Source organism: Caenorhabditis briggsae (genome assembly GCF_000004555.2).
Source record: "Caenorhabditis briggsae complete genome, chrV, whole genome shotgun sequence".
Taxonomy (NCBI): Eukaryota; Metazoa; Nematoda; class Chromadorea; order Rhabditida; family Rhabditidae; genus Caenorhabditis; species Caenorhabditis briggsae.
Window position 1 is genome coordinate 4,810,065 of NC_013488.2, and position 22,471 is coordinate 4,832,535.

The 22,471-nt window shown below is 38.6% G+C and overlaps 8 protein-coding genes across 8 annotated transcripts; 4 read left to right on the plus strand and 4 right to left on the minus strand.

Moving 5' to 3' along the window:
* Nucleotides 1–403: 403 nt before the first annotated feature.
* On the plus strand, nt 404–2,505 carry CBG26965 (the record flags this gene model as incomplete). The annotated part of the gene is made up of 3 exons (XM_045236988.1): nt 404–578; nt 665–1,080; nt 2,245–2,505. 3 exons carry the CDS (start codon nt 404–406, stop codon nt 2,503–2,505), a joined length of 852 nt encoding a protein of 283 aa, XP_045097984.1.
* Nucleotides 2,506–3,216: 711 nt separating this feature from the next.
* Nucleotides 3,217–4,241, plus strand: CBG01164 (the record flags this gene model as incomplete). Its single annotated transcript, XM_002635891.2, has 3 exons — nt 3,217–3,683; nt 3,741–3,929; nt 4,115–4,241. The coding sequence occupies 3 exons, from the start codon at nt 3,217–3,219 to the stop codon at nt 4,239–4,241; spliced, it is 783 nt and encodes a 260-aa protein (XP_002635937.2).
* Nucleotides 4,242–4,492: 251 nt separating this feature from the next.
* On the minus strand, nt 4,493–5,586 carry CBG01163 (the record flags this gene model as incomplete). The annotated part of the gene is made up of 4 exons (XM_002635890.1): nt 4,493–4,998; nt 5,047–5,163; nt 5,209–5,334; nt 5,385–5,586. 4 exons carry the CDS (start codon nt 5,584–5,586, stop codon nt 4,493–4,495), a joined length of 951 nt encoding a protein of 316 aa, XP_002635936.1.
* A 920-nt stretch (nt 5,587–6,506) lies between these two features.
* Cbr-clec-85 lies at nt 6,507–7,583 on the minus strand (the record flags this gene model as incomplete). Its single annotated transcript, XM_002635889.1, has 4 exons — nt 6,507–7,000; nt 7,049–7,165; nt 7,211–7,336; nt 7,382–7,583. The coding sequence occupies 4 exons, from the start codon at nt 7,581–7,583 to the stop codon at nt 6,507–6,509; spliced, it is 939 nt and encodes a 312-aa protein (XP_002635935.1).
* Nucleotides 7,584–8,071: 488 nt separating this feature from the next.
* Nucleotides 8,072–14,465, minus strand: Cbr-folt-2 (the record flags this gene model as incomplete). The annotated part of the gene is made up of 5 exons (XM_002635887.1): nt 8,072–8,173; nt 9,320–10,109; nt 10,504–10,595; nt 10,646–10,804; nt 14,334–14,465. The coding sequence occupies 5 exons, from the start codon at nt 14,463–14,465 to the stop codon at nt 8,072–8,074; spliced, it is 1,275 nt and encodes a 424-aa protein (XP_002635933.1).
* CBG01161 lies at nt 11,535–13,583 on the plus strand (the record flags this gene model as incomplete). The annotated part of the gene is made up of 4 exons (XM_002635888.1): nt 11,535–11,600; nt 12,357–12,490; nt 12,630–13,224; nt 13,269–13,583. The coding sequence occupies 4 exons, from the start codon at nt 11,535–11,537 to the stop codon at nt 13,581–13,583; spliced, it is 1,110 nt and encodes a 369-aa protein (XP_002635934.1).
* A 335-nt stretch (nt 14,466–14,800) lies between the features above and the next one.
* On the minus strand, nt 14,801–15,816 carry CBG01159 (the record flags this gene model as incomplete). Its single annotated transcript, XM_002635886.1, has 3 exons — nt 14,801–14,924; nt 15,025–15,740; nt 15,796–15,816. The coding sequence occupies 3 exons, from the start codon at nt 15,814–15,816 to the stop codon at nt 14,801–14,803; spliced, it is 861 nt and encodes a 286-aa protein (XP_002635932.1).
* A 4,612-nt stretch (nt 15,817–20,428) lies between these two features.
* CBG01158 lies at nt 20,429–22,088 on the plus strand (the record flags this gene model as incomplete). The annotated part of the gene is made up of 3 exons (XM_002635885.1): nt 20,429–20,738; nt 21,265–21,680; nt 21,771–22,088. 3 exons carry the CDS (start codon nt 20,429–20,431, stop codon nt 22,086–22,088), a joined length of 1,044 nt encoding a protein of 347 aa, XP_002635931.1.
* Nucleotides 22,089–22,471: the final 383 nt, after the last annotated feature.

Genomic DNA, 22,471 nt, shown 5'->3' on the forward strand with positions numbered 1-22,471 from the left:
GCAAAAGGTTCATTTTTCTCGATACGAGCGTTAAAATTTTTAATTGAGCTGATCGGATGACACATCTGAAAATTACTGGCCTCGTTATAATATTGTTATGTTTCTAACAATTCCGCAGGGAAGATTATTGGTTCCACATCAAATAATTCTGAGAAACCAAGACATTGCGCATCACTGCTCTAATTAACCACCACTGACATGCTTCATACCCCTTCTCAGAAATCTTATCACGCGTTTTCAAAAAAAATTCATGCAATCTTGTATAGTAGGTTCTGGAATCCCAGACTCCAGATACATTGCTAGTCCAGAATTCATGGTTACTGTCTTACATTTCGCAACTATTCTACAATGCCCAATTTCTGCATATGGCGCTTATTGTATCATTTTCAAGACCCCGAAGAAAATGGGTTCCGTGAAATGGCTAATGTTCAATTTACACGTTTGGAGCTCCATGTCAGATTTGGTTATGAGTTTCATCGGTATACCATACATTCTGCTACCTGCTCCAGCTGGCTATGGTTTGGGATTAGTGGATGCTCCACGACTGATGGTCTATTTTATGGTTACCTTGTTAGCAGGTGAGAAATACAGTTATTATGATTTTTCTATGCCAATTTTTGGGAACTTGGAAAAGTACACCAACATTTCTCCATTTCTCTTTCAGCTATCGCTGCGTCGATTGTCGCACTTTACGAAAATCGCTTCTTCATACTGTTCGCCCAGAAATCGAGATGGTCGTCTATCCGAAAACCTTTCCTTCTTTTTATATTTACAATTGTCCCTCTCGTTTTCCTCCCACCCTTTTTTAACCCTCCGGACCAAGAAACCAGTCTTCAAATTGTTCTAAGCCAACTACCTTGTCAATCTCCTGTCACTTATAAGAACCGAAAAATATATGTGTTATCGTTGGATTTGATTCTTCTACTCGTCTGCATCGCTACTGGAACCACCATACACGCAATTTCAAGTATTACGTTTGGCACTTTGATTTTTATTAACTTGGTCACGCTGAGAAATCGGATACAATCGGAAAAGGCCATGGAGGTGCATAGAAAGTTTGCACATGCGCTAACTATCCAGGTGAGCATTTTTTTTTGGTTGAAATGTAAATCTAAATTAAATTAGGGAAAATATGTACAGTGGCGAATGTTAGTGAGTGTCACTCTATACTTTTGTTCATAACTTTGGTCAAACTTGTCCAATCATTGAAAACTTTTTTGATACATGTAGCTGGGTTTCCAACAAAACGATATATACATTTTTTAAAACTCAATCAATTGTTGTGTTTTCTGAATCTTCACAGACGTGACAATGACTCTAGAAGCAAAAAGAAAATTTCCGTCAGAATTTTTTTAAAGATTGACTTTGTGATGAAAAATGTTTAGAGTAGATCAAATATGTACAGAAAAAAAATTTGAAGCGGTTTGGAACACTTGCTCTTGAGATGTGCTCACGGGAGCATAAAAAATATGGTTTAGGAGATCGGCTATAACTCGGCTCAAGGTGATTCAAATTCACTCAAATTTTTAGATAATGTGTGTGTCTTAAACTGTTCTACAATATACATACAAAATTTTGTATTTTGGAAACAAAAATTTTTCTTTTTTTTTCATTTTTATGTACCGAAGACAAACTATGTCTTATGAAGAAACATTTTTTGTTTTCAAAATACAAAGTTTTGTATGTATACTGTAAAGCAACTTAAGACACACATTCTCTCTCAATTTGTGAAAATTTGAATCATTTTGAGCCGAGTTATAGCCAAACTCCAGAACCATACCTTTTATGCTCCAGTGAGCACATCTCAAGAGCAAGTCTTCCAAACCGCTTCAAATTTTTCTCTGTATATATTTGATCTACCCCAAACATTTTTCATCACAAAGCCAATCTTTAAAAAAATTCTGACGGAAAATTTTTTTTCGTCTGGAGTCATCGTCACGGATATGAAGATTCAGAAGACACAAAAATTGATTGAGTTTCAAACAGTTTATACAACGTTTTGTTGGAAACCAAGCTACATTCAACAAAAAAGTTTTCAATGATTGGACAAGTTTGAGCAAAGTTATGAACAAAAGTATAGAGTGACACTCACTAACGTTCGCCACTACGCTATATTTTTCGAAAATTTGTTGTCTCTACAGGATTTTAAATATGCGGGTTTACCATTGAAGGTCCAGTGAGCTATTGTACACCGTCACGTCGAAATGCATACTGTCTCACCTCTTTCAAAATGTTAATTTTCAGTCTGCCTTCTTGCTCTCCGTTGTTCTTGCACCTGTCCTTGCCCTTTTATGGATCATGGCCACACATCATCACGATCAAGCTCTCAACAATTTCGTGTTTATAACATTATCTCTTCACGGTGCTGGTTCCACTATCATGATGATATTTGTACACAAACCATACCGAGATTTTACCTTTTCCAAAATTTGTTGTTGTTTTGGCAAGTGGAAACAACTTGGCGATGAGATTAAAAGAAGCTCCCATGTTAGTGTTATAATTTGACAAATTGTGAAAATAAATGTCTAAATTTTCAATGAAATCTGTGAATCGTCGCCCTGTCAGAAGAAGGATGTATGTATTTTTGCGTGACAGTGTATAATGATTAGTGTTTATTCATTTCCGTTGTCATTTTCTGCATAAAAAAAATTCTCAAAAAACGAGTCCGTCATCAGAACTCATTACTAATGACCGTAACACAATTTTTTTTCTTCCTTATTATTCTCAAAAAAACTCGTTTGAAAATAAAATCCAGAAAGTTGGGTCATGTCCTAGAAAATCCAAAAAATTAGGTCATGACTTAAAAAATTCCAAAAAGTAGTTCATGACCCAGAAAATCTAAAATATTACGCCGTGACCTGAAAATAAATTAGGTCATCATCTCGATATTCAAGAAAATTAGGTCATGACCTGAGAAATCTATAAATTAGGGCACGACCAAGAAAAGAAAATCCTTTAAAATTAGTGATGGCCTAGATAATTCGAAAAATTAGGTCATGGTCTAGAAATCCCAAAAAAATTCCTCGGAAATTTCTGGACTACTTTTTAAGAACTTCAAAATTGACATTTCAAAACACAGATAATCGTCATTTTATTTGCTTGGCATTTCCTCCCACAGATTTTGGGCTAAAGGGCAGTATGTCTACAACATGTAATTATCTCTCGAAAAAATTTTTAAGAAGTTTCTTGATTTCATTCTTTTCCAAACCCTGAGCAATGCCTCCCCCTCAAGACTCAATTTTCCCTTACAATCTCTCCATTTTTCAATTCATTGGAATCTTAATAAACGTTCTTCAAATCCTGATCCTTCTTCAAAAAGACCTTCGATGCAATCCTACGTATCGATTGATGACGTGGATTTGCCTATTCGATATACTTTCCCAGATATCCACTTTCACGGCCTACTCCCCGTTGTGGATCCGGAATATTCTGGAAAACGAGTTATGTTTCGTTAGCAAATCTTATCAGGATACAATCTCGAATCTTCTGGGCTCTGCATTTTCCGACACCTTCCAACGTCTATCCATCTGGCTAGCACTGGTTATATGCTTTTATGATGTCATGAAAATTTCCAAACCAAATGATGTGTTCAAAGTTATATCACTATTATGCTTGATGTCTGTTATTTGGTCTTATATGGTGTATTTTCAGAATGTGATTCAGCCGGTGTACTTTGAACTGGAGTAAGTAGATTAGGCTACTGTAGGTGAAACTTTTGTAAGGAAAACTTTTTTTTTTAGTTGCACTGGAATAAACGTTACATTCTCCGAAACTCGCTATCAGGTCGTTATTGCGCTGCCGAAACATAAGGTTCTCTATGGGCGGATTCTGATTTTGGATGGGATAGTGAAAATAGTTCCAACAGTTATGGAGTGTGCTCTAATGATGGTTTTGCTGAAAAATGAGAAAGCAAGGTGTACAGATGAGAGGTAATTCCCCAAGATGGCACCTTTGATCACATCAGTGATAGAAGCGGTCCCAACATGAATACCGTGGTCCCATTCCTTCTATCATGGGGCCTGGGGTACCTCTGAGGGACCGCTAGTGCCATTACGGTCCCAACTTGCAAGTTCTCTCTTACGAAAGGTCCAATAAAATTAATTGATAATTTCAGAACCAAACGAGAGAATGTGACAAAACTGATTCTAGTGTTCATGATCCCTTATCTTCTAACCGGGGTGCCTAGTACTTTGGCAACATGCCTAAAAGCGCTTCTTCCGGACGATTCGCTAGTTTTGTAAGCATTCTTCAAATTCCACTTAAAACTCTGAATATAAATCCACAGATCCTTCTCGACATACACTCTAATCCTGCCAGTTCTCAACTCCATTTCTCACTTTTTCATCTGTCTTATGGTATCTCCACAGTGCCAGAACTCGTTTCTTGGACTTTTTGGTAAAAAGAAGAGTGAGAATCAAGGAGCTGTTCAGGTTAGTTACAATGAAAAAATTGATTCTCAAAATAAATTCATTCATTCAAATCCCAAGGATACTTAGAATCTATCGGCTCTTCCTCCTGGTGGAACGGAGACTGGGTATACAGTTGGCTGAACGGAAGCTGGATAGTCGGTTCTATTTCCAGCTGGATAAGAGACTGGAACGTCAGTACCATTTCCAGATGGATAAGAAACTGGATATCCAGTGGAGTTTCCAAACGTTGGGTACTCGGTAGAGTTTCCAAAGATTGGCAAGTCCGTAGAATTTCCAGCTTGATAAGAGACTGGATATCCGGTAGAGTTTCCGAAGAATGGGAAGTCGGTGGAGTTGCCAGACCATGGATAGTCGGTGCCATTGAACGATGGCCATGATACTGGATATCCGGTAGAGTTGCTGAATGGGTAGTCAGTGCTATTCCATGCTGGCCAGGAAACTGGAGAATCTGTTCCATTGAAAGATGGCCACGAGACTGGGAAGTCGGTTCCATTTACAGCTGGGTACGACACTGGATATCCGGTGGTGTAGCCGTTGTCAGTGTTATTTCCAGATGGTGTTGGGCTCGCTTAAACATCTTCAAATAATTTTGAATTCTCAAATCCCAAAAACTTACGGTTGACGTTTCCTGGACGGTAGCTGCATGCGAAGTAAAGTGCTTGTTGTCCATCCAAAGTTTTCCATTTTCCGTTAGCAGTGCTCTCGGCCACAAACAGTTGGGATTTTGGAACATCTGAAATTGTCAAAAATCCATTTAGTAGGTTTTAAAATGACTTACTGGAATCAAAGTTGCTCCATGACATAGTAGTCCCATCATCCCATTGGAATCGTGAATAGAGGGACGAACGGCTCAATCCAATCCAAAATTCTCCTATAGTAGAGCTGTTATCAGCACGAACCATATCTGCAAGGATTAGAAACTAAAATAAACCAATCGGCATTGCTGTAACTCACAAGCCAAGAAGTTAGACTGCATGGTATTATGAATCACAGCAAGGTTTTCTCCGTTCTGGTTGCAAGCGCTCTCGGCATCAGAAAATTTGAGTTTCATGTTGGATACGGTGTAGCACAAGTCTCCAATGTATTGATCGCTTTGCCGGTTACACTGTCCAGCAACAGTGCTCAAGAAAACGAGAGCCAACACAAGACGGAACATTTCAGTAGATCCAAAAAATTATGTCTTCTTCAAAACTTGCCCCCTTCTTAAAGAAGCTGTAATCAGTTTGTGTTTGATAGTGAGTACAGGGTGTGGTTGAGTATGTCGATTCTTTTCGGAAACGCTGATGAGAATAGAATCGATTTTGAGTAGATAACGTCGAGAAACAAAGTTATAGGCTTTTGTCATTCTGATCTGGATGAACCAACGCCCATTGTTCTACTGGTACAATGTGGCTAAAGGGTGTGACATGATGGTGATTTATGGGGAAGGGGTATATAAGATGTTGAAAACTTTGTTATTGGTTTGTTTGCGGTAGAACGAAGTGATGGAGCAACTCTAAAATCTGAAAATCAGACTTTTGACAGTTGTAGCTAGGTCCAAAATATTTTTTTCCAAAGGACTTCAAGGTATGTGGGTTCAATTTGAGCTTATGGATCCCATGGAATTCCACCGAGTCCCACAGGATTTTACGGATGTTATAAAAGGGTCTCGTATAATTTTGAGGGTCCGATGAGGGCGATGATGGAACCCGTAAACTGCTAGGAGACCCGTCCGATCTTATCGGATCTGTAAAACCAAATATGTGCCGATATGTTCATACACTAACTCGATTATTTTCCTTGCAACAGTTCAGCAGAGGGATTGAGGCACAGTTTCGATTTAGGTCCATTTTATCAAGCCAAAATTCAATTGATACTATTCCAGTGATGGAACTTTCAAATTTTTATTTGTATCAGTTCATCAAACCATTACAAAAATAGGACTTTCTCTTTGGAAAGCATGTCATGTCTCAGCCAATCACTGAAAAATTACCACGGGTTTATTTACAATTATCGTAGGATAGTAAGAATAAACCAAGAAATCCATAAGACAAAATAAAAATGCGAAGTGTTCATTAAATCAAAATATGCAACAGTTTAAAGTCGGGCAGCTCTTCCTCCTGGTGGAACGGAGACTGGGTATCCAGTTGGCTCATAGTCGGTTCCGTTTCCAGCTGGGTAAGAGACTGGAACGTCGGTACCATTTCCAGATGGATAAGAAACTGGATATCCAGTAGAGTTTCCAGACGTTGGGTACTCGGTAGAGTTTCCAAAGGATGGCAAGTCCGTAGAATTTCCAGCTTGATAAGAGACTGGATATCCGGTAGAGTTTCCGAAGAATGGGAAGTCGGTGGAGTTGCCAGACCATGGATAGTCGGTGCCATTGAACGATGGCCATGATACTGGATATCCGGTAGAGTTGCTGAATGGGTAGTCAGTGCTATTCCATGCTGGCCAGGAAACTGGAGAATCTGTTCCGTTGAAATATGGCCATGAGACTGGGAAGTCGGTTCCATTTCCAGCTGGGTAGGAGACTGGATATCCGGTGGTGAAGCCATTGTCAGTGTTATTTCCAGATGGTGTTGGGGTGGCTGAAAAATCTCCCAATTATGATGAATTTTCAAATTTTACAAACTCACGGTTCACATTTCCTGGACGGTAGCTGCATACGAAGTAAAGTGCTTGTTGTCCATCCAATGTTTGCCATTTTCCGTTGGAAGTGCTCTCGGCCACAAACAGTTGGGATTTTGGAATATCTGAAAACATCAAAAATCCATTTAGTAGGTTTTAAAATGACTTACTCGAATCAAAATTGCTCCATGACATAGTGGTTCCATCATCCCATTGGAATCGTGAATTGAGTGACGAACGGCTCAATCCAATCCAAAATTCTCCTACAGAAGAGCTGGTATCAGCACGGACCATATCTGCAAACAAATTCAAATAAAATTGTTGGGATTACTTTAACTTACAAGCCAAGAAATTAGCCTGGAGGGTAGTATGAATCACAGCAAGGTTTTCGCCGTTCTGGTTACAAGCGCTTTCGGCATCCACGAATTTCAGCTTGAGATTCGATACGGTGTAGCACAAGTCTCCAATGTATTGATCGCTTTGCCGGTTACACTGGCCAGCAACAGTGCTCACAAAAACAAGAGCCAACACAAGACGGAACATTTCTGTAGATCCAAAAAATGATGCTATCTTCTGAATTCTAACCTCCTTTTAAAGAAGCTCTAATCAGTGTCCAATCGCTGGGTGTGGTTGGCTTTTCGTCGACTTAAAAGTGATGTGAAGAGTTTGTGATTACAAGAAAAGAAAGGCGTTGATAAGATGGCGATCAAGAGTTTGTGTGATAAGGCTGCAATTTGGTTTTGAAAATTTTGTCATCTTTGGCTTTAATTAGAAAATAGAAAATCATAACTAACGCCCATGGTTCTATGGTTCTATGAACTCGAAAATCGTTATCAGACGCCCTATATAAGCATGCCTATCTATTGATAAAAGCCCCATTCGTCATTTTAGCGATTTTGAAATTAATAAATTAATTTTTTCAGGTCACTCGAGTCGAGAAGCGTGGCTCTGTGGCTCCAACTACTGTCGACACAGCATGTTAAATTTGAAAAAAAAACTTTTGAAACATTTTATTTTGCAGAATAATCAAATTAATTAGTACTGGTTTTGAAAAATCTCCGGCCTGCCCACACTGCAAAAATGAATCCGAATCCAACTGCAACCACAAGATGATAGCATGAGTAGACAACGAACTGAAATAACAAATTATCTAGTTTTGAGCAGTGCGAATAGAGTGGCCTAATTTTTTCAACATGCTTTTTCTAGCCCACTGATATGGTAAATGGCGTAGGAGCGGCCTGACATTTACTTGGTGTTTTTTCTTGATAATTTACCATGGGGACCTAACTTTAAATTTTCTAGGCCACCATGGTAAATCGCCTAGAACTGACTTGATATACAAATGGTGTGTTTTCTTGGAGATTTAAACGTAGTGGCCTAACTTTCGCAAGTTTAGTTTTCTAGGCCACCATGGATAATGACTTAGAAATATTCTGTCTGTTTATCAGTGTTGTCTGTTTGAAGCGATTTCTTTGGTTTGATGTGAGGGAAAGAGTGTCATAACTTTCTTAACATGGTTATTATAGGGCACCGTAGTTGATGGTTCCAAAATGGCCTAACATGCACCTGATGTGTTTTCTAGGTCATTTACGATCCTGGCCTAACTTTAGCAAGTTGTGTTTTCCAGGCCACCATGCTAAATGGCTTCGAAAACACAGCCAGGTAAATGCAATACCATTTCTGTTACATTTACCGTGATGACCTAGAAAACGCAATTTGCTAAAGTTAGGTCACCATGGTAAATGACCTACAAATGGCTTGATATTCACATGGTCTGATTTCTAAGTCATATATCATAGTGGCCTAGCTTTGTTTTCTAGACTGTCAACTTTTATGGTTCGAACTAATTTTTTTAAAACTTAGGTGTCATGTGAGGACGGTCCAGTTTCTTGTGAGGAAAAGAGTGGCCTAACTTGCGCAACATGGTTTTTCTAGGCCATCATCGTTGATGGTCTAAAAATGACCTAACATACACCTGATGTGTTTTCTCGTCCATTCACCATAGTGGCCTAACTTTTACAAGTTGAGTTTACTAGACCATATACTTTAGTGGCCTAGAAAAATCAATTTGCGAAAATTATGAAATGATCTAACATTCAACTAACGTATTTTCTAGGCCATTTACAATAATGACCTAACTTTTGCAAGTTGAGTTTTCTAGGCCACTATATTAAATGGCCCAGAAATGGCCTGATATAGGAATGGTTTGTTTTCTAGGCCAGCAACTTGTGAGACTGGATAAAAAAATTTTGGAACGAATTTTTGAAAAATTATGTTACCTGAGGTCGAATTTCCAATTTCTGCCAATCAATCACAACCGCTGTCAGCACTGATTGTAAAGCTAGCGCCACAAACGTATTAATTCCGAATAGCAATCCAAAAAGTCGAGAATCCAATGAAAACGCTAGTGTAGACTGTGCAATAGTTGTTGTTAATTGATAGATGACTCGATAGAAAATATAACTCAAGTACAGTACGACAATATGATTCGACTGTGACATCCAAAACAAGAGTCCTGCTTGTAGCACAGATCCTACAGCAAGAAGTAGGTCACCCCATTTGTTCCAATTTACATTCAATTGCCGGGTAATTAAATCAGCTGGGATACCTAGCAGAGGGACCAACGCTTCCGTAATTCCATTGAATTTGTTTTCATTGGCTGGTAAAGTACCCCATAAAGTTTGAGTGTAGTTGGTAACTTGATAGAAGATACAACTGGACAAGGCGGACCAAACCGACCACTTGAGGATAAGAGGGTTACAGTAGATGGCTAGCAAGTTATGGCGGAGTTCTACAAAGAACAATCGGAGGTAGTCCGTGTAGCTAGATTGATTCACAATCTCCTTGAGATCTCCTTGGATGTCATGAGTCTCCAACTTCTTCTCGTAGGCTTCTTTCCATCCTACTTTGGGGAGGATAAGGGCAAGAAATACGGCAATGCTCATGGCAACTAAACTGATAATGTTGAGTGTTTGATAAGAGGACCAGTTCATTCCAATAAGCAATTGGGCAAGGGCGTAGGCTAAGAATCTGCCAACGAGAAGAGCGGCACGAGTGAAGGCGGTGGCTCTGGAGAAATTTGAAATTGTTTAAAAAATCTGAACGTTCTTATCAGTCGGTTTGAGAAGTGTTTTGGAATGATTGTGTTTTGTTCAATTTGCCTGAAGTTTTCAGAGTATTCACAACAAAAACAGCTTTATTTTTGTAGTTTACAACTTTTTTGTGCAAATCCAACACAGCGAGATAATCGGTTATAATGTCTCACAACTCTCAATAAAAAACTATTTGAATCATTTTCGGCACTTTCTGGTTATTCAAGGCATATCTCGTCAAAATGGGAATTCATAGAGAAGTTGCCAACTACAAAAATGAAGCTCTATTTTTGTGAAGTTGAATCTGAAATTTCCCGAAAAATTTAAGCACGGTAGACTGTTTTTTCAGGACTTCTAATGTTGATACTCACGATTTATAGTCACTTTTCGGGACTTTCACATAGATATACGCAAAATAGGCGATTTCTGTTGCAGTAGCCCATCCATAGATCAATTCCAACACCTGAAAATATCTAATGGATTACTGTTATCTCTTTTTATCGAAAATCTTACCTGTTGACTCCATAGACTCTTTCCAAACACGAAAATGATCCAACATAGGAAGTACGAGAATGCCTCGAACACCAAGAGAGGTTTGTATAGAAACACGTCGGTAAGTAGGAATGCAGGTATCAGTGTGATGAGATAACTGTACGTCCAAATTGGGTAAACCTGGAAAATGGGGGTTTCTGTTCGGTGGAGCGCGGTTGCGGGGCGAAAAAATTTGATTTTTTTTGAATATTGGCTAATAGTGAGTGCAAAAACAGCAATTTCCAATGAAAAATTGACAAAAAGTTTCATTTCGCTCGCAAAAATATTAAAATGTTTCCGAATTTTTCTTGTGAAAAGTTTCAAAATTTTGAACATCTTGAGAAATTCCAAAATTACAAATTTTTGAACCATTGAATTTTTCTGAAATTCTGAAATTTTAAACGATTCTGAGAACACAATGAAAAACTAGCACTTCTGCCATTTTGAAATTATGAATTTCTGAATTTTCGAATTTCTGACTTTTTTATTTTCTGATTTTTTGATTTTCTGAATTTCTGAATTTCTGAATGTTCGAATTTTTGAATTTTTCGAAATTTTTCAAATTTTGTTAAAATCTTTCTTATTAATAAAACGCTAGACGCGTCTGTCCGTCTTCGTGTCCGTCTGTGGACTTTCGAAAAAATTGAAAAATACATATATATTTATTGTCGGAATAAAAAAAGTGGACTCGGTGTTTGCGTACTTTGATTTCCGCTTCCCCCCGCCGACTCTCCGCCCACTGCTTTTGCAAGTGCGGCGTGGTGTTTTGCAATTGTGCGGCGCCACTTCGGGTTTATTGTAATTAATGAGGTTTTCATTTAAAAAAACAATTTATCTCACAATTTATAGGAAAACATTGAAAAAAGCAACAATGAGCTACAACCAGGGCATTTCAAAGGAAACAATCTTAAAAGGAGGTAGTTATATCTGGAAAAATGTGGGTAGAAAGGGGGAGAAAATGATTAGGAAGCTATGTTGAAAGGAATACAAGATTTTCTGAAGATGTTGCTCAACGACAGTTGTGGACTCGGAGTGTTGGAGCCCAAGTAACTCCAATTGGCCACGATAAGAAAGTACAAGCATTTCCGACCACTCGTGACATCAGTCTTCAAGCTAAACCTTCGGACATTCCTGGCTTCTGTCATCTGAAAAACACAGCGACTGATCCTACCTCAACCAGTTGCAAGCACCCAGAGTAGTACAATTATCCGTAACAAGACAACCTCTTCTCAGTGTGTTTTACCTCCCGCCAACAGATTCAAGTATCTGGCTGAGGTATAAAGATCTTATCAACCTAGAATAGTAAGCAGTAGGGTGCATGTTTCAGACTGAATTGAGGCACATGAGAATCGGACAATCGTTATGTGACATAGACACTTCCATCTTTCCAAAAACCCCCACACAAAAACACACTAGGAACTCTGGAGAAGAAATCATAAGAAATGTGTCATCGTCTGTCGGCCTGTCGGCATAATTCAAGAAAAATTGGGCAGTGACTGTCGTTTTACAATGTTCTCCAACACTGCAAAGGCAACAGCTGAAATATGTGGTCTGAGCAGAAATACAGTAATCCGCCTGACTCCCGAACGAGACCTACCGCAAAAGAAGCTTCTTGTTACAATTTTGGAAAGAAGGTCGCGATGTTACAGTATCCGATCTATGGACATTTGCGAAGGATGAGCTCAAATTTCAGAGAGGGAGATCAGTGTTTTTGTATGTACTTCGTGGACTTGGATTTGTGTATCGCCAAAAGGAATTCAACCCAATCGTGTCAGAGCGACCAGATATTGTACACAAAAGAATGCTGTATCTCCAGTTGAAGAAAGAGTGGGATTCCAAAAACACTCTATATGGATCCTTCGATGAAACGTGGGCACACAACGGCATGGTGAGGCGTCTTGCCTGGATGCCTGCAAATCAGGGGATGTACAAAAAGTCGAAGTTGATGGATCTTCTATCATCCCAGCCAGGTCCGAGTAAGGGAAGAGAGAGAGGAAAGAGGGTCATCATCGCTGCTGAAAGAGGGTCATCATCGCTGCATCACACAGCTAGGAGTTCTCAAAGGATCCGAGCTTCTTCTTGTTTCCGGATTGAGAGAAGAAGATCAGAAGCAAGATTATCATGCCGATATGGATGGTAATAACTTTGAGATCTACTACCGAAAGATGATCCCACTTTTTGCGGCTGAAGCTGCAAAACTTGGAAGACCCGCAGTGTTGTTGTGTGATAATGCTCCGTATCACAATGCTCCACTCCGCAAGCCTCCGACGAGCACTTCTTCCCGAGCTGACATCATTTCTTTTCTCACGGAGCATGGTGTAAAGTTCTTCCCAAAGCAGACGAAGGAGATCCTCTACGATTTGGCTGGAATCTTCATTGAATCCAACGGGGGTCGCGAGGCATTCACGGTCTACAAATTCGACGAGTATGCCAAGTCTCATGGGGTTACTGTTTTAAGACTCCCACAATATCACTGTTTTTTTAATCCAGTGGAATTACTGTGGGCGCAATTGAAACAGCACCTCAGAAAGATTGGCAAACCGGAAGATTCAGTTGAACTAGTAATTTTTAGATATCTTTTTTCCAGAAATTGTTTTCCATTTAGGTGAGAAGCCGTGCCAAGGCGTTCCTCGAGTCTTTTCCAGCAACTTCGGCCGACAAACTGTTTCTTCACACTCAAAAATTGGAGACAGACCTTCGAGAGATGATGGAAGAAGAAGATATGACGGATTACGACGAGGTGTTCGACTTGAACTACGACGTCGATGAAGCTGGCAATCTCTACAACATCCAAATCGATAGTGATGACGAAGACGCGATGGTGGACGAGGAAATCGAAACCATTTGCCCAACAGATTGCTCCGTTAGCTCTGATGACGACTTCAACGTTTTCAGTGATACTGAAGACTATGACTTCTAATCTAGAATAATGCAAATTAGTATTATTGTTAGCCTTTTCCGGTTTTTTTTTTCATTTTTCCAGTGAATTTTATAGTAATCGTTTACCTGTAATAAATTATTGAGTTTCGAGACAACAAGAAGTAAAAAAAATCATTTTCTCTAAAAAATTGTGACATAAATTGCAATTTTTCTATGAAAATCTCGTTAAAACCTCATTAATTACAATAAACCCGAAGTGGCGCCGCACAATTGCAAAACACCACGTCGCACTTGCAAAAGCAGTGGGCGGAGCGTCAGCGGGGGAAGCGGAAATCAAAGTACGCAAACACCGAGTCCCACTTTTTTTATTTCGACAATATTCTTGTTGTCCGAAAAAATGGAGTTAGAGAGTATTTTTTGCAGTATGAATACGGTATGCACCGCGAAGCGGCAAGCCTAAATAGCACATACTCGGTGGAGACGCAGATACATTTTTTGTTCGACTGTCTGCGTCTCGACTCCAATTTTTTCGCACAACAATAATACTTGCCCCTTTTATTTAGGAAAAGTGAGAAACGAAGCGACGAACATTTGAAAAAATAGATTGAATCGCGCCGAAGGCGCACCAGCTTGCTGGTATTTAAATACAAATCTAAATATCACCTAAATTCGGCCAAAAAACTTTTTTATTCGTCAACCGCGCTCCGCCGAACAAAAATTCTGCAGCTTCAAATTTGAATTTAGTGGCGTAGAGCGTTAAAAAAGCAAATACGCTCTACTGCACACTTACCTGACTATTCAGCGTGTGCTCCGACATATTCAACACTGTATGCTGATATTCATACATGTACGGTTCAGTGGGCCGGAATTCTTTAACAGCGCCGTATAGACAAATTAGTACCATCACTTTCCATTGCTCCATTTTTAGAAATATATGTACCTAAAAAATCAAACTTTCTGAAAAAAGTAAGTTTTTAACAACAAAAAAAAAGAAAACCCCAAAAATTGTAAATTTTCACTGATAAGAACATTAGTTATTTTTCCAGTTCCCCAACAAATGTCCCATTTATACGCACTATTTCCTCCGTCACCCCTGCCGTTTATAATCCGTCATTTTCCTGAACTGAAGTGCAAAAACTGCTGATAAGACACCAGCGACCATATATGGAGACATGATTTATTTGGCAAGATCTTTAAGCACAACCATTAGTTACAGGAAAATAAAATTCAAAAATTACTGACAAAAATATAAATTAATTATTGATTATTTCCTTCGGCATCTTGTTCTTCTTTCGCCTCCTCGCTCAAAATGAGTTCCTTGATTTCGAGAAGCTCCTTCATCAGCTGATGCTTGCCATTGGGGCGAGATTTCCCGAATCTTCTAAATAATAAAATTGCAAATTTTGAAAAATCCAAAAAAATTGACTTTTGCCGACCGGCCAAAATGAAAGCATTATTTGCCACATGGCATCTCTCCTCACCTATACCACATCTCAGCGATTCGCTCCTCGCTAAACGTATGCTTCCAATTGCACTCATGGAACGATTTGACGTATTTCAGACACACGAGACAGTAAACCGATCGTTGTGGTCGAATGAATCCAAGCTGTTTCATCGGGCGAAGACGTTCCAGGAACTCCTCGATGACGTCGCTCAGCTTCGGTGGATTCCCCATTATTAAGCAAATATCTTGGGCGTCCGCTTGATCATCAGCGTTTTGGAGAGAAACGTCATCTGAATCGTCGTCGTTGATCATTGGCGGGAAATTTTGAAACGCCATCTGATTCTGAATCAATGGATTCTGAATCATTGGAATATTCTGAAGCGGCGGCACCGGCATATTCATATTCTCCAGAATCCGCTCCAATTCTGTGGCTATTCGATTGCTTTCCGAAGTTGATGGGATATTAATAACACGAGAAAGTGTTCTCGAAAATTGAGGAATTGCTGAAGGCGTCGACATAGCATCCGGAATCCTCCGAGTCTGAGATGGCGGACTTCTTTCAGGCGATACTGGCTCTGTTTTTAATGAACTTTGGCTTTCTACAGCTTCTCTCACTCGCTTCCTAGTCTTTTCTTTCCGATGCAATGTGAAATTTCCGTGTTCCAAGAGAATCATATGGTTCATCAGGACGTGCATATTCATGTCGATTTCCGTGCCGAATCGATGTGTGCATTCGGTCCAACCACATTTTATCTGAAAATATGTTTATTTCTCTTTATTTTTATCAAAAATCCTGCTAAAAACTCACATTCTGAGGGTTTTCCGACATTATTTGTTTGCGAAGAGAATAAAAAACAAAATCGGAACTCTTTTCTCTCGCACCCTCCTCTCTCTAACGCGTGCAAGTGGGGCGCACTTGCATACTAGCATATTTTTTGATTTGCAGAGATTCGCGTCGGAAGTGCTGAAAACTGAATTATTTTACATTTTGATTATTGTGAATAGATGTAAAATTTAATTTGCTTCATTTTCATACTAGAAACTTGTAGAAAACCAAGCATATGAGAGATAGGGGCAATTGTGATTCTGAAAAATTCCAACAAAGAGATTAATGTGTTAATTTCAGTTTCTGAGTTTTCAAAATTAAGAAAACTATCCGTCACGTGCTTCATAAACCAAAGAACGACAGAATGGCACAATCTTATGCAATATTGCAGTTTTCAACAGCGTATAAACACAGTTTATCGTCTATAGTCATTCTGTGCCCCTAAATATAAATTCGGCTTTTATTTCAAATAAATTGTGTTTTCTAGTATTTGACCTATATAATTCATCATGTGCGTTTTTATTGGTAAGTTCAATGTCTGGATGAATTTTCACCGAATATGTCTAATTACCGTAAACACTTGATAGGATTACTCCACTAACTTACAACTTTGAGCCTACATAGCTAATTTTCTGTGAAAGGTATCAAAAAGTTGTCAACTGATACATTGTTTATCATATTATCGAAAACATTTTGTCAATTGACTACTTTTTGATAACTTTCACTGAAACCGAAATAAATTGGCTCAAAGGTGAGAGAGGGGTAATCTTTTTTAGCTGGAAATTGTAAACTTTAGACATCTAAAAAAATAGTAGTAGAGTCTGACAAGGGAAGTGTTTTCAGACAGTGGTTGAGAATTTGTTCAAACTTCGGTCATTGGTACTTTTGGACACGCTGATCACAACGCTGCTTTTATTTTTTGCGCCTTGCCCCTCACAAAAAAGTTATGGGCTCTGAAAGTGATTTCAGTGCTAATTTCTCACTTTTGGAGTAAATTTTTGAAGGGGTTAATAACAGTTGTTCGGAGTTTCTCGAATGTAAATCGTACTTTTAAAGGTTTCTCTACAATCTGAGAAAATAGCCTCATTTTTCAAAAAAAAATTTTTTTTTTTGAAAAAAAGTCGCCATGGGGTACCCCCTTTGGATATTTTTACAATTTTTTGAAAAATTTTCAAATGTGCTAGAATGATTTCTAAACGTAAAGAACCGATAAAATGAGTTTTTTCATGAAATTTGGTATTCTAAATATTTCTGGAAATCACAAATATGTGCTTTCTTTCAAAACTTTAATGGACCGTAGGCCTGCGGCCACCCAGTAGCACTCAAATCTTGTAAAAACATAGGTTTACATAATTTCTGACTAATTTATTACTGTTCCGCATCCAAACTGAGCAAATCTGTGTGGTTCTGACTAACAATTTGATTAAAGATGGTTTTTCAGCAGTTCTGCAAGAAAATTTCAAAATGATTTCTTGAGTTTTTTTGAAACAAGTCAAAAATATTTTTTTTTCAAAATTAATAAAAATCTGAATGGAAATTTTTTCTAAAGATTTTGACACACTTTGAGATTTTCAGCAAGATCAGAAAAAAAAGCAGAAAACAAATCGGGGAAAAAGGGATCGAACTAACCCCTGTCAGTTACCACCATCCCTCTTCACCACTACACCTCACTCGCTGTTCCTCACTGCTTCCACAATTTGTATAAGAAAGGGAGAGATCGCGCTCACGCTTTACATGCTTTAACAGAGGTGAAATTTCAGACGAGTTTTTTCAGCTTCGAGGTACCGAGGGGCACGAAAAAAAGTCGTCTCGTTATTGACCATGTCCGAAAGTATGTAAAATAAAATTTTTTAGATAATTTGGAAAATTTCGGGCCACACTTTTTCAAGCTGACAAATCTTATACTCTTACACCGAAGATTTACTATTCAAAAATTATTTCGTCCGGTACTGTACGCATTCTTATGGTCCCAGAAATACTTTTTTCTAAATTTGCCCAAAGATAAAACATTGACCTCTCTCTTGTTTCTTTGGTCTGTCATGAAATAATCCTCTTACCAGTACGCACTGTTTGTTTCTCGCCTCCCTCTCACGTCTACACACTGTCTCGCCATCTCTACCTGTCTAAATCTTGAAGGAATTGCCCAACGTTGTGCAATCCAGTTCTGTTGGGTGACCAGTATTGATTCCCCCTTTTTTCTGTGCGTCTGTTTCTGTCATGTTACTTTTACCCGTTCATAGATCAGTAGTGCTGGTTACTATTTCGCATTGAAAAGATATTTTTATTTTTCAAAGTCCACCTTGATAGAATGACCCTCTTGACTTTGAGACAATTTATCTCGATTCCTGTGAAAGCTACCAAAAAGTGATGAACTGTCACAATGTTTTTGATATTATGATAATCATTTAGACAGTTGACCATTTGTTGATATCTTATTCAGGAAATGAGATATATGAGTTCAAAGTTTGGGGGCATTCCTGTATCAACTTTTTTCAATTTTTTTCGTTTTCAGGCGAGGGCCTCTTCTAGAAGGGCCGTAACAAAAGCGACCACTCTTTTTGACACCTAGCTTCCATAGCTAGCTAGTTTGTCACTAGACTTTGACGGACTTCCAGAAGATTTTTTCGAATCATGTGTACCTTGTTCGTCTCCTTCCACTATTTCAACCCACAGCAGTGGTGCCACTTGGGAAACGTCAAATAGGAATTTTGTAACGGTAAGCTCATTTTTCAATGGAAAGTACAATAATCATAAGACCCCCTTACTTTGAGCCCAATTATCTCGGTTCCTATGAGAGTTATCAAAAATATGTCAACTAAGAAAATATTGTTGATATTATGAAAAACATGTTATTAGTTAGCCACTTTTTGACATCTTTCTCAGGAGTCGAGATAAATAGGATAAAATTAATACACTCTGTATTAGAGGGTTTACGGTATTTAGGCTCCTGCAATCGTGAAAAAATTATACATTCTATAATTTTCAGATTCCAACATCTACACCTTATCCTTTTTTCCACCATACTCCATCAACCTCCTCCAATTATCCTCCTGAATACAACTATCTATATGATTCTCCTCCTATCCCATCCATGCCAACCGCTTCTAGCTCATCTGATCTAGAGCTCTTCAATCTGGACACTTCTAGAATGAACAACACAACGTCTGACGTCTACAATTCAATACCTTCTGTTTCTGACTCTTCGCCCCCGAAAATAATTTTCAGTCCTAAAAGTGAGTTTTTGGTCATAACTTATGGCATACAAGTTGAAAGTAAGGCCGTTAACTTTGAGCCTATATATCTCATTTTCTGAGAGAGGTAGCAAATAGTTGTCAATTGACAAAATGTTCAACATGATTGGAAATACATTTTATCAGTCAAACATTTTTGATACCTCTTATAGAAGCCGAAATAAATGAGCTCAAAGTTGAAAGTTAGTAGGGTTGGCAGGTCACCGACGGGTCACCGCCGGCCGAGAAGCAAGCGTTAACTTGTAGGTCCGCATAACTCAGTTCATACTAGAAATTTCTGTTCAAATCAAAAATTAAAATGTAAAACTCAACTAGTTCTACGAATTGATATATAATTCTATTATATTTGAATCCGAGAGTTTGGAAGCAGAGACTGTAAAGGCACGAATCCCAATTTAAGCTGACCAACACGGCTGTTTAATGGTCATTGATTTGAAATTTTGAGATTCAACATAGACAAGTTAAATTTTATTTTGTAGATCTCGTTCAGGTCCACATTTTACTGTTTGAATGGCTTTAAAACTCCAAGTTTAAACAGAATTATAGTCAAGTTAACATTTTTATCCTTTCCCAGAATCCACCACCCGTAAACCTCGCACTGTCCAAAAATCCTCCTCTGGCTCCACCGATTCTTCCTATGACTACCGTACGATGCGAGACAAGAACAACTTGGCATCCCAGCGATCTCGTCAAAAACGTCAAGATAAGATTCGAGAGACGCGAGAAGAGAAAGGGAGATTAGAAGCTAGAAATATCGAATTGAAGGCTCAAATTTTGGGTTTAGAGGCTCAAGTCGACGACTACAAGCGGATGGTTATGATGTTTGCTAAAAAGTGATTTTTAAGGTCTCCTATCATACATTTATCATCATACTTGGGAACTGGTCCTACTGTAGCTTCTCTTAAAAAGTTTTTTAACAACTAAATTAGATATGACAGAATTCGCCGAGTACTACAAGATGACACTATTTGGAATACTGTATCTTGTCTACGTACAAAGTTACAGGCCAAAAACAACTCGTCGATCTTTCAGGCTTGTGTTACATGACCTGTAACTTTGTTCATAGACAAGATACAGTACTCCAAGTAGTATCGTTTTGTAGTTCTCCCTTAGTTCTAACAGATATGTATTAGGTGGTCAAAAATATTGATGCTAGAAGAAACTATGGGTGGGCCCGTTTCCAAGAATGTTATCATGGCATTTTGAGTTTCTAAATGAAGTTATTTTTCTGAGAATAGACGATTCGCAAAACAAAAAACGGAACACAACTGATAAGGCGGATCTGACGAGGCTTGTTTACCCTCTTATCTCATTAGCTCGATAACAAAACATTTTTGTCCCCCCATCCCCCTCAAAAAATTGATATGAGCCTCTCCTACCTTCACACACCTGATTTCTTATTCCAAACACTTACTGTTATCAGTGTTATCGCGCTACCAATTCACATTCTTGGTGCCTACTGTATTCTGGCAAAGACCCCGAAAATTATGAACTCTGTGAAATGGATAATGCTCAATTTACACTTTTGGAGTGTGCTGCTTGATTGGGGAATCACATTTTTCACAAAACCATTTGTACTTTTTCCGGCGATGGCTGGTGTAGCCTTGGGGGTCCTCTCGGATCTGGGAGTTGGTACTGGAGAGCAGATTTATCTTGTTGTTACCTTGTTCTGTAGTGAGTATTGATTTTTTTTCAGAAAATCAGAACACGATGACCACAGGAAGATTACCTACTTTTTTTAACTCAGCACTTGTAAACTTTAGAGTGGCCATGTTAAGTATCCTCAATTTGAAAAACATTTTTTAAAATGAGGTTACTGTAGGTGTACTGTATTTACAATAACCCATTTTTGTAACTCGACACAGGATGAACCAATTGACTTGAAGATTTCAGGGTAGCCTAGAAAAAAAATCAAGACAAAATTGTGTTGTCTCTGTGAACACCAGTGTCCCTTTGGACGTATACCTACAGTAATCTTTTTTTGGGAAAATTTTTGAGAAAAAGAGTTCCCAGGTAGGCTACCCTGTAATTTACAAGCCAATTGATTCATTTTTTGACGAGTTACAAAAATTAGGTTATCGTAAATACCGTATACCTACAGTCATTCGTTTCAACTTTTCAAAAATAAAATTTTCGCAATTATCTCGGAGGGAATCTTCCCATTTTGCTCCATAGCCAACCAAGAAAAAATAAGTTACAGTCGTTTGTGCCGCCATTGTTTCCATCTTCGAAAACCGATATTACCTATCGTTCGGTAAAAATTCTTGCTGGCGCCACTTCCGTATCCCATGCATGCTATTCAACTACTTCCTTGCCTTCTTAATATTCCTTCCCGCCTATCTCAACGCTCCTGATCAAGCTACCGGACTACAAAAACTTCATGAAAACCTACCAGAGCTCCCAGAAAGAATCAGAAGAATGCCTATTTATGTGGTTGCTATTGATTTCTCACTGGTTATTGGTTCGGTTGTACTTATGGGAGTGTTGATTGTAGCCGAGGCGTTGGCCTTTGTGGTTTTGATATTTCTGGGAGCGTCGAAAGCGTTAAGGGAGAGAACAGTGTCAATCAACTGTGTGATAATTCAGAAAAAGTTTCTGCGAGCTTTATACATTCAGGTACCTTAAATTTTTCATAAAAATTCCAATTTGTTAGATTGAGAGCTTCCAAATGAGTATAAACACTCCATACTTTGATTTTTACTTCAGATTCTAATGATACTTCTGAACATGGGCGTCCCATTGTTCTACCTTGGTGTGGCTGTTCCTCTTCATTATTATAACCAGGCAGCCAACAACATTACCTTTATTATATACTCCCTACATGGTGTCTCATCTACAATTGTCATGATCTGGCTTCACAAACCCTATAGGGCGGTCATTCAAAATATCTTCTGTAGGCGGCTGAGCAATGTTGGCACCGACCGTAGGAAGAGCATGTTTGAGGGAAAAACAACCACTAATATGCCGTCTACTGTGAATATCCGAATTCAGTATAATGTGAACATTTTGAATGTGGTAGTATAAATGAAAAATAATTATAATGGACCATGTGCCGAGAAACCATCAGTAGTGCAGCTGTTGACTTTTCTTCTCTTGTCGCCTAGAAATGTATTTATTTTTTAAATATCTTGGCATTTACAGTCATGTACAGTTTAAAAAACATGACAGAAACAGACCTCATTTTTTGGCCTTTTCAGCAAGACTGGCGGAAAGTAGGCCGCGGCAGGCTGTACGGCGGCTGGGCGGCGGCTAGGTGGCAACTAGGTTATTTAGAGCCCCGAACAAGTGGTTCAGAATTTTCCGATTCGAATGAAAATTTCAGAGAAGACTTAACATAAATAGAGCTTCGTTTTTGTAAGAGACAACTTTTTTGTCAAATCTCATCTTATTCATCATAGCATCACTAA